A 10833-nucleotide genomic window follows, 5' to 3' on the forward strand; every position below is an offset into this window, starting at 1 on the left:
CCCACTGCGTGGCATGCACTACACGTAGGTAATGCCTTAAATTGTGTAGCTGCTTCAACTATCTCAAATCCACTTGGCTCTCGTTGAGTACTAGATCGTGGTATTGTTGAATTCGTAGTAATTGGGTCGATCCGTTGGCGAGGCTCTAGGAGTAGCTGGGGGGTGCCATTACGGTGTAAGTGCCAATGGAGGCGAAAGTGATCTAATTGAAGAGCATGATCCTGATCAAGTAGAGTTTTAAGCGTGTGTACACAAGGCAATCCGTAAGACCGAGAAAAAGAGCCCGTACAGGTTGGTAGTGGTATTTTGATGAGCAGCTTACGTTGCTCTTCAACTTTCCGAAGTGCTTCGTGTGATATCCAACCATGTACTGAGCTATAGAGTGACCCAGAGAGCTCAATTGGTATCCGGATCTGCTGTTTAGCTTGGTTGGATCGTAATTCTGCAAGCTGGTTGACTAAGGCATGCTTAATTGCTCGCCATGCCTCAAAGAGATCAAGGGTATACTTTTTGAGATACCCCTTCAATAGCGCATGGATGCCTTCTACCCGTGAGGTAACCACATTTCCAAAATGTAGGTGCTGATCAACCCAAGCCTTGACTAGCTTTTCCTTGTATAAATCGAGCCAAGTGGTTTTAATATATCCAACTTCTTCAATATGATTTGGAAGATACTACTTTTCAAGCTCCTGTACTTGCTGATGAAATATTGCTTCATCTAGTGAGCTCACAATTGAGTGCCAGAATGCAAAGAACTGATTCCAAGCTTCAAGCCCGGGCTGCTGGCCTGGCTGACGGGTTGTGAAGGCTGGCTGACAGCGTCGGAGAACTGCTTTATTTGCGTGCCATAAACAGAGAAGTGAGGCAGCAGCTGGAAAACAGGTTGCTACAGCATTCATACATGCAATACAGCGATCTGTAAGAATGACCGAGGGAAGCCGTATATTATGCGTCTCGTAAAGGGATTGTAATTGGTTAAGGGCCCAGAGGTAATCCTGTTCTGATTCGCCGTTGAGGAATGCAAAAGCAATACAAAAAGATCGCTGGCAGGCATCAACTCCAATGATATCAAGAAGTGGCATGCCGTACTTGTTGGTCTTATAGGTGCAATCCGGAAGTAAGATATCTGGGTAAGTTTGAAGGTATATGATTGAGTCTGGGTGGGCAAAAAGAACAGCTATAACATGGCCATCTGGTGCAAACTGTATCCGGCTCCAAAAGCCGTCTTCGTCAAGTTGGTTGGCTAGTGCATGGATAGAACTTTGGCCTTGACGAGCCTCTCGCTTAGCTATTGCAATCCGGTTGTAAATATCTTGTTGAGTAGCTGAGGTGGTGTGATACTGATGTAGGTATGTTCTGATATCTTTTGGTGTAACCCCCGCATTCGTTAGATTGTCGATTACTGATTGGTCTTCTTTAGAAAGCTTCCGGTGGGCTGGATGTGCAGATGGGTGTTGACTTGGCTCGTGGTTGTGGAAGAAATGCTGCTGATCAGGTCGATGCTTCAAGGTCCAAGTGCTCTGATCCAAGGATTGCTTTGCTGTAACTGAGAATTTACAGTCGGTTCGCCGGGTAGTTGTTTTCCGTTGCCGTTCTTTCGATGTAGTTGGGGGTCGGCAAGCTCGATCACACATGTAGGTAATCGTCAATTTGCCTGATTTCTCCTTAGTGGATCGCCCCACAATAAAGGCATATCCCCGTGTTGCTGCCCAATTATTAATAGACTGGAATAGGGCCTCTCGTGACTCGTAATCACCCTCAGGTGGGAGACAGTCATCGGGAAACGAAGAGAGACTAGCCATTACAACTATACAGGATAAGAACTGAGTGCATCGCGAGAGTGCATCGCGACGCGGACGCGTTCGCGTTCGCGAGAATAGATAACGGCGCGGGCATCCCAAAAAGGAAGGCTTACGTAATTGCACGGGATCCCGTACAAAATTAAATGCACGGGATCCCGTACACCTATTGGGAGCCCGAATATCGCAGATTTGTCAGCAAATATTGACGAATATGCGATAACGTATTTGATAAGCGAGTTAGCCACCTTAACGAGACCGGGTAGCGTGCGCAGCCAAATGTGATAAGAAATTGATAAGATCACTAACAATTTACTAACATCTTTTTGCTTGTGCCCCACCAAATCTCGTTAAGGTGGCCAACTCGCTTATCATGGCTAACTCGCATATCATGAACGTTAATTGATTCGTCAGCAAACAATATATTGTCGCCCACGCTGGCGTACATCATAGAACAGCCCTGCTAGCATGCCAGATTATCGCTGGGAATGCCTTCGAAAACAGCTATTTCTCTCTCGATAACACGGGTCAACACAAGTCCAGGTACCACTTGATGGCATCTTGACAGACGTGGAGTACTACTTCATCGTTGAAGGCTCGGGTAAAAACTGCCTCCTCCTAAGCGTGCTTTCGCTAAACTTTTAGTGGTTTATCCTGTTGTCCCTAGTTTCCGAGATTGGGAGTTCGCCCATGGCCGTATCCCCGATTGGTGACCTTCTGTCAACGCCGGCTCTGTTGTTGCTATGGACTGCAGTATTACCAGGTCTGGTTATGCCGTCAAAGAAGCCTATCTTATACCAAAAGAGGAAAGACATTGGTATATATAGAATGGAATGCAACGTTATGGGTTTGATCTGCCTGATATCAACAACAAAGCGAATCTCATTCCTCTTAGGAAGGATATACACTCTGCATTTGACGCTCGGTGGTTTGTTATTATTCCAAGGATTGTTACTTGGCGTCGGCTTTGACGCGCTGTCTGGTGCGCGGTGCTGCCGTGGATTCTCCCCGGCCGTCCTTTGGGCTTGTTGTGGCTGGAATGGACTCTGCTGATGTGCCTTTGAAATAGTCCACGCAAACTTGAATGGGAGCGAGCCATGACCCGACCCAATCCCCGGTCCAGACGTCCACGTCCATCTGGGTACCAGTCGAGAAGATGCCTGGGGCCACCACCATATCGATCGGGTCGCCCTGGTCTCCGACCCCGTCGCACCTGATAAGTGCAGCGAACTTGCAGAAGGGGCGGCCGAGTATGTCGCCCTCGGTACGACCAGGCAGGCGGTATGTGAGCAGAAGTTGCCTCTTGCGATAAGAATGAATGAGCCCATGTTCCCGCGTCCAACCATCGCTGCGTTAGGGGCGCCGATCAGAAATTGGTTCAAGCTGGGTCTCCTCCACCACGATGAGCCACCCCGAGAAGAGTTCGTCAGGTCCACTTTTGAAGGCCTCAGAGCCTGGGCCCACATGGCAGTCAAGGAGATGACGTGCATCTTCTTGCACGCCCTGCTGCGCCAGCCGTTGATGGCGCTGCGGGGCTTGGTGCCGTTGGTGCACTAGGCCTAGATTCGGTTTAGTCTCCCCCCCAATTAATCCGAACTAATCTCGATACCAACCTAGGGAGGGGAGTTGGTCGTCGTCTGCAACGGGGGCGGTTGGACCTCGGTAAGTTTTCCCACAGTCTCCAGTTCCTGACCCCAACGTGCCCGACCCTCGTGGTCTCTGATAATCCGCGTGTTTCTCTAGGATACTGCGTCCTATGCCATGTGCCCCTTCGTCGACGAGCTGCCCTCGGTCCGCGAGTGCGGAAAGGCCCGTTCTGTGGCCGAGGGAGCCTTTTTCCTCCACGACGTCGTTGATCGGCTGCTGTGGGAGGGGATCGAGGCCGTCATGGGGAACCGAAACTGGCTCGACAACGCCCCGGAGAGACCATACATTGCGGCGCGTCTACAAGAAATTGTCTTACAAGAAATTGTCTTGCGCTACAAGACAAGGGCAGAACGGGCAGCGACAAAATCACGAGAATCGATTGAATAGGGGCCACTAATTAGACATTTCTCGACGACGCTCCCCATGTATATTACAGGGGCGCAATTATACCGGAAAATCGAGCCGACTACTTGGGTCCTGAATCTTTCTGAATTCATGTCGAGTAAGTGCACTTCTCTCCCCCATCACTTCAAACCATGCTCCCTGGATGAAAACGGTTAGCATTGCTTTTTTTTTTTGTGCTGCAAGGTTCTAATGATCAAAAGGCCGGAAAGACAGCGTTGGCAGTAGTGGGGTTGACTAACGTTGATTCACGCTTCATTGCATAGCCTCCACCGCCGGTTGACTCCTCATGTTGGCCCCCCGCAGGTGAATCCATCGGCCAAAACCACCATGAACCGTCCAGGGGATAAAGGTCGTCCTGCCAACAGTTGACGTTGGCCAGGCTGGGCGATGGCGAGTAGTTGAACACGTGAGCCCCATCTTTCCCCTCTGCGTAACAACGGAGGATGTTTCCTCAACTCAACGTATCCAACCGGACAGTCCGTAGCTGCTCGCTTTTAGTAGCGTATAGGGCGATGGTTCCCACCCAGCTGGACTGGTGTTCGGGCTTTTCTGGCAGCTCGCGGATCTCCCATACACGTTTCATAGTTTAAGGTTTGCAGATGTCATCCGACGTCGTAGTGTAGAAACCGCCTTCGGGCACAATATTGGATGTCGTCCAGAACAGCCCTTGACGCATCACCTGCAACAGGTCGTGGCAAAGGAAACAGAAGGTGACTTGCCAGCTTCTCGGTGGACCCGAGGTTTTGGGATCAGGAAGTAGTTGCATCTTCATGGCGTAGTCATGCGTGTAGCTCTGGGGTTGCGAACCGCTGCTGGTAGCTTCGTCTTCAAGTTGTGCGTTAGTGGCCATCGTAAATAAATGCGATGAAGGGTAATAACTTGGGTGACAGGTGCAAATGTAAGGGTACAACTTGGGTGACAGGTGCAAATGCGATGAAGGGTACAACTTGGGTGATAGGATGAAGCGGAATATGTCAGAGGTTTATATATCTAGATTCGGTTTGGATTTGACTTTCCCAGGTCCGTAGAATCATCCTAGGTTCGATGATTTCTTTTCTTTAACTTTAAAAAACCTAGGCGCCTACACTGGAAGCGAAAGAAGAAGCCTTGGGGGCGTGCGAAGCGTATCAAGGTTTTTACAACTACGGTGGAGTGCACAAAGGGGTGATTTTGGGCACATGGTCTAGGGTCAACACAGATCCCCGACCTGCGGGCGCAGGCCTTTTCTTCTTCCTTACATCAATTAATACACACACTACGAATAGCCTCATTATTGGCTGCTTCTGCGTGTATTTGGCTTCTGAGAATTGCTGGCTCGAGGCAAGCAAGTGCCGATCATGTCCCTGAATGAAAGCATGACCCGTCTATGAGTATACTGTGATAATGGTGGACCGCTGACAGAGTTGTCATTACCCAGTGAAGACGATGATGACGGCGTCGGGAGAACAAGAGTGACGGAAACGCCCTAGAACATCCAGGCGAGGGTCTCCGGCAGCAGCCAGGCTGGCGTTATGTTGGTTGGTCTTGCCATGGTTTATTTACCCCGGTCAGGTAGTCGCACTCTCTCAGCAAGCAGGTTGTTCTTCCCATGACTTAGGAGCTTGAGCTTAAAAACTACAGGAAGGAAACCAGCTACCAAGGAGTCACTGCCCCCATCGGGATCGGGACTGGAAAGAACGAATGGGCAAACAGATTCTCATTCAATTGATTTTCTGCTGCCGGCTCAACCTTTTTCTCCTTTTCTCTTTTTTTTCCCACGCCAGCTCCACATCATAACAACAATCATACAAACAACATCGTACGTGTCCATCTCCTCATCACTATGTCTTCCGAATTGACTCACTCGATGAATAGACTATGGTGCATACTCTTTTCGGCATTCGTTAGCGCCGGGCCCCCCCCCCCCCGCCAGCCTCTCCTCCCCATTGTAAACCCCCCGGGCAGTAAACCCACGCCCACCACCATCAACACCAGCACCAGGGGCCCGCCAACCACGACTGGCACCTCACAAAACCCCACCTCATCCGCCACCCCACTAGACCCGGCGAAAAAAACACACGGCCTGCCCTCCCTGACAATTCCGGCGGCCATGACTCCGAAGGGTCCGGCTCGACCGCCCAAACCTCAGAGGTAAGCCCTGGTTTTTTCCCTTATCGGCACATCTCTAACAATCACAATGACACAGGAACATCTCTCGGGGCAAGACAATTCCTTGGGACAGTTGGACCCTGCAACGAGCGCAGTCGCCGAGAGGCAGGTAGTGTCAAGCCAGGTCGAGGGGGGGATGGGGTTGTGGTCTGCGAGGCCTTTGCCAGTATTTGGGGGACTATCATGCTGGGGTTGATGACTGTGGTGGGGGGTGTTGTCTATGGGGTTTTGCTTTGGAAGTTCTTGGGGCTGGGCTTCGGGGGGGGCTCTGGGGGTGGCGCCGGGAGCAAGACAAATATTACTATTGTAGATATTTAGATTTTTTTGGTTAGTTACCAATTTTACAGCGGTGCCAGCGCTCTAACCGTGTTCTATCATGCAATCCTGATTTCTGCCCCATAATGTTCCTCTCTACCATCCACCTCCCACTGATCCCCCGGTTATAACAACCTCACCATGCATTCTGATTTCTCCCCAGAATCTCCCTCTCTACCATCCACCTCGTACTGTATGCCTTCTCCAGTTCATTCAAAATGTGCCGTGCTCTATCGTGCTGGACTTTGATCATAGCGAGTAAGGGTGGCTGAAGTAGTGTTGGTTGTTGGCCGGGATCTGGTCAAAATGCTGGCCACGGAGACGGACGAGTGGAGCGGTGTAAAGTACAGGACCTGCAAGATCTCGGACGGCTACATGGCCAGGTATTGCAAAGCCCTCGAGCTGCAGACCAAGACCCGGTTTCTGTCCACGGTTGACTCCTTCGCCGACCTCATGTCCTTGCAGCAGCACTGGCACCAACTCAAATTTATCCAATTTAATCGATCAAATATAGCCATTCAGAGCAATTAATTACACGATTTCGAGGTCAAATTCAACCAACTCGTAGGGCCAAAATAATTGGCGAATTGTCAATTCTTTCCCATTGGCCAGGCCATTTTTAGGGCGGATTTTTCGGATTTTCCTGGGTCCAGGGCGCTCCTTGACCAAGACCAGCCCTGTATTTTCCTGGGCCCGGGAAAATCTCTGACTGCCAGGCAGGCCGCAGGTCGCTGCAATGCAACCATCACGACGTAAATAAACAGCCGAATCCGACCTTTCTACCGAGTCCTTCCATTCCTACAGCGATTCTGGGCATATCACTATTACGAGAAAGTCTTCACGGCCGTAAGCACAAGCTCGGCGGCAGGCCATTTGCAAAAGGAGCATGCCGAAAGTTTCACGTGGAGGAAGACGGCGTTGAGGTCTTAGTCAACTGGGCTAAAAGCAGAACACCCTAGCTGCGGAACATGCCGGTGGCGCTTTTTTCGCCCGTGTAAGCTAGAGCACTCAACACAGATTACTACCGTTCAATGAAGCAGTTGTGCGTATTCAGCGGTCTGACCTGCGCGAAGGATGTGATGGCGTTTGTGTCTTACACGGCAAATTCCGCAGCCAGGGTGTTCCGCTTTTGGCCTAGTTGACTTGTGTCAGCGGACCCGGAGAGGGCATTCAGTAACGGTAAGCTGGTCTTCGGCGCATAGATAGAATGGGCAACGATACCTTCAATATCATCATGTATTTGAAGGATTGGGTACGTTGATGGGTTTTTCCGGGCTTCAGGGCATTTTTTTTTTACTATTTTAGACCTCTTGGATAACTTTTTACATCTTTTTGGTGGAGCTGAAGATGCCGTCAAATATCATCAATTATTACCATATCAATCAATTCTAGCCTCAAATCAGCCAAATATCCATTTTTGGTGGCCTAATTCAACCAAATATAGCCTCAAGATTGAGTTGTTTGAGCCGTTGCCAACGCTCGTCGCCATCATCATCCGACCCTATCATGCCCTAACCGATGCAGCCTCCACCGCCAAAACGAGGCTGTAGCTGCAGTTGGTCAATTACGCCGCCAAACTTCTAATACACGGGATGAGGTGAGCGGGTATGAATTTCAGGTTCCTTGTTAACAGCTCCGTCGTAGAATTTAGCGCTTGCGGGTTCACTAACAAGTTCCCGTCTGCGCTAGAGGAGATTCTCGGCTTCATTCGACGTTATAAGCCGCAAGAAGCCGTCTTCGAGACGGCCGATGAAGAGCTCCTCGCGGCCGTCTGGGACGGCTTAGCCGACCCGTAGAGTTATGGCCCGTTTCGGCTGCGAGAATTCACTGACGATACTGGCATTTCGAATAGGCGACTCGCAGAGGCGTTGCAGGCCACGAAATTCGCCGATCTAGAAGAGCCGGCCCAACAACGAAATCGCCCATCAACGAAATTGACCCACACCATGCCCACACCCACCCCACGGGCGCAAATTATGTATTTCTACACAAAATAACTAGCAAAAAAGTTCTCAATCCTCTTCTTCAGCCTCTCTGTATTGCTCAAGCCCGCGGGCGATTATTTCTCGGGCTTCTTGGACTGCATGTGGCTGATTTGGTGCCCGGGCCGGTCTTTTTCGCTTGGAGGGCGTAGGAAGCGATCCACACATCGCTCGCCCACCATCTTTTTCGTGCTAGCCTCATTAAGTATAGCCTAAGCAAATCTCTTAACCTGACGGCTAGGCGCACGCCCTGCAGCTTCCTCAATGAGGCACCAGTCGGCTAGGAAGCTTTCCTGCGTATCGGAGAGCTTTCTTTCAGTCTGTTTACATTTTACTCGATTTTTTGCGCTACGGATGCGTTTGCAGAGGGTGGAGGCAGGGATTCCATGTAACTTGGCGGCGTCCTTCTGCGAAGCGCCCTGCTCAACAGCAAATATTGCAGCTTCAATGAGCTGCTCGCGACGGTCCGACAGGGCCTATTTTGAAGCAATTTGGGCTTGATTTGATGAAGTTGGGTGATTTGAAGTTCACGATGCCGAAATTCGATGACAGGGGCAGAGAATTCGTTGTGGGGCGATTTCCTTAGTGGTCACCACGTCTAGAGGCGTGGCGCGACGAAATCCCCCTGGTTGGGCGTGCTCGTCTGCAGCGGGACCGAAACACAGCACGGCGTCTGTCCGAGGTCTGCCACCGCCTGCTGGAGCTCAAGGGTCCGCAACCCGGAGATGTGGTTCCCCAGAGGCGAGTCAGGATGCCGCAGAAGGGCAGCATCTGCATCTTCAGGGAGGCGGCGGTCAGTTCAGAGAATTGCGTCATGGCCTGTTTCTTTGGCCCCGATGCAATTGGTCCTCCGATCGTTTCGGAAAAGCCCTTGTCTTGACGCCGGCCTAGTGCCAGGGGTTAGCGACAAAGATTCGTAATTCAAATCCCTAGCAGAAGAGCAACATGTTGCACCGAAGTAACGCCAACCAGATGCGCATAGCTCTCTCTAATGCAACATACATAGAAGATCAAGTAAATTTCGCCACATCCCCATGCAGCACGCTACCCTTGTACGTCCTTCTGTCAGATGGAATGGCCTAGAAGGTTCTGGAATCTATGATGCGTAATCTTCGCCACTGGGTTTCGTCATGTAATTGCCACATAAGGAAGTATAAGAGAGAGAGTCTTTTGTGGAAAGACTGGAGGACGAGAAGAAGAGCAATTCACTCTGATGCACGCAATCCTAAAGGTGCTGTTGCAGTCTGACACCTTCCTCCTGACAACCCTATCATGCCCAAATGACTCCAAAAGCGGTGTGTTCACACAAGTGCTAGAAATGCTCACGCCAGCCCACACACTCCAGGGGCCGTCCTGTTGGTTCCGGCGCTAGTGGCTGCCCCTCCTGCTTCACGCTCTTGCTGCAGGCCGAATTGCTTTTTTTCAGCCAGCCTTGGGCATAAATCATGAGCAAAGCGAACATAAAAGTAGCGCTAATTCGGTTGACTAAATGCTCATCACTTCTAAAGGCCTGGATGATGAGTTTGCGGCCGCCGCGGCGCCAGGCCGGGTCGCCAACTTTTTCCCCTTTTCAACCTCAATGTGCAAGAAGGGCATCTAGAACTTCAGGTTCGACAAGTCCTCGGGTCGCTGCATTTGCCGCCGTGCAGCCACATGGCGGAATCGGCGCCCTCGTGCACTAGGCCGGAGTGCCATTCTCGGCCGTCCTATGTAGCTAGCGCCGTCTTTAACATTTTCATTTGTCTCAGCCGATCCCTCTCCAGGCCCCCACAGACTCTGATCAGAACCTAGAGAAATTATGTGGCTCAATGCCTCGAGTCACGTCGTCTATCGGTGCCGCATCGACCTGTTAGATAAGGGAATGTCAGTCTAAGAGTCGGGAGTCTCCCCTGCGGTGACGCTTACACAGAGGCCAGGTTCCCCTAGTCGGCAGCCGATGTCATCGTGGCGTATGAGTCTAGCCGCCTCTCCTAGCTGTTGAGCGTGCAAGAACACGAAAAAGGGGAAGAAGGCAAAGAGGAAGTGAAGAAGTAAAAAGGAAGTGAGATGAGTTCGGCCGACTGGAAAGGCGGTCGAGATCTTAAGAGGAGGGAGTAACCTCAGCCAGGAACGGGGAAATTGAAGCTGGGGTGGAAAAAACATTGCGGGTCAAAAATTGGCCAAGCAACGGTCTCGGTCCTATTGTCGCCTGAGGCATTAATGACATGGGCATTGCCTCTTGCGGAATTGCCTATCGAGGAATTCATCCGGCCACCTGGAAGAATACTATTACTCAAGAAAAAGGACAAAGGAGAACACCGTTCAGCAAGGGAGTTGGCCGCGCGAAGGGAGAGAAGAGGGCACTTGGAGGTCCGAAAAAAGGGCTGAAAAGTAAGGAATGAAGGGATATGCCGACTATAGCTTGAAATAGAGCTCAAAGTGGCACAAATCTAGGCGACATAACGAATACGAAAAGAGCGAACCGTCTCCCTCAGCCACCTCTACCAAAAAAAAAAAAAAAGACGGAAGTAGTGACTAAGATAGATGCAGGAGGATAG

At 50.8% G+C, this 10833-nt stretch overlaps 2 protein-coding genes across 2 annotated transcripts; both read left to right on the forward strand.

Annotated features, from left to right (window-relative positions):
* The first annotated feature begins 2210 nt into the window (after positions 1 to 2210).
* B0T26DRAFT_731211 (uncharacterized protein) lies at positions 2211 to 3004 on the forward strand. The gene is made up of 2 exons (XM_060443047.1): positions 2211 to 2781; positions 2869 to 3004. The coding sequence occupies exons 1-2, from the start codon at positions 2490 to 2492 to the stop codon at positions 2898 to 2900; spliced, it is 324 nt and encodes a 107-aa protein (XP_060290269.1). The 5' UTR covers positions 2211 to 2489; the 3' UTR covers positions 2901 to 3004.
* A 109-nt stretch (positions 3005 to 3113) lies between these two features.
* On the forward strand, positions 3114 to 3833 carry B0T26DRAFT_806973 (uncharacterized protein; the record flags this gene model as incomplete). The annotated part of the gene is made up of 3 exons (XM_060447216.1): positions 3114 to 3347; positions 3417 to 3461; positions 3543 to 3833. 3 exons carry the CDS (start codon positions 3114 to 3116, stop codon positions 3831 to 3833), a joined length of 570 nt encoding a protein of 189 aa, XP_060290270.1.
* Positions 3834 to 10833: the final 7000 nt, after the last annotated feature.

Source organism: Lasiosphaeria miniovina (assembly GCF_030549165.1).
Source record: "Lasiosphaeria miniovina strain SMH2392-1A chromosome Unknown B0T26scaffold_8, whole genome shotgun sequence".
In the NCBI taxonomy this organism is placed as follows: Eukaryota; Fungi; Ascomycota; class Sordariomycetes; order Sordariales; family Lasiosphaeriaceae; genus Lasiosphaeria; species Lasiosphaeria miniovina.

Coding starts and splice junctions, on each gene's coding strand:
- B0T26DRAFT_731211 (XM_060443047.1), top strand. CDS start 2,490: ATGGCCGTATCCCCGATTGGTGACCTTCTGTCAACGCCGGCTCTGTTG. Junction 2,782..2,868: donor CGGCTTTGACGCGCTGTCTG/GTGCGCGGTGCT, acceptor CCTTTGAAATAG/TCCACGCAAACTTGAATGGG.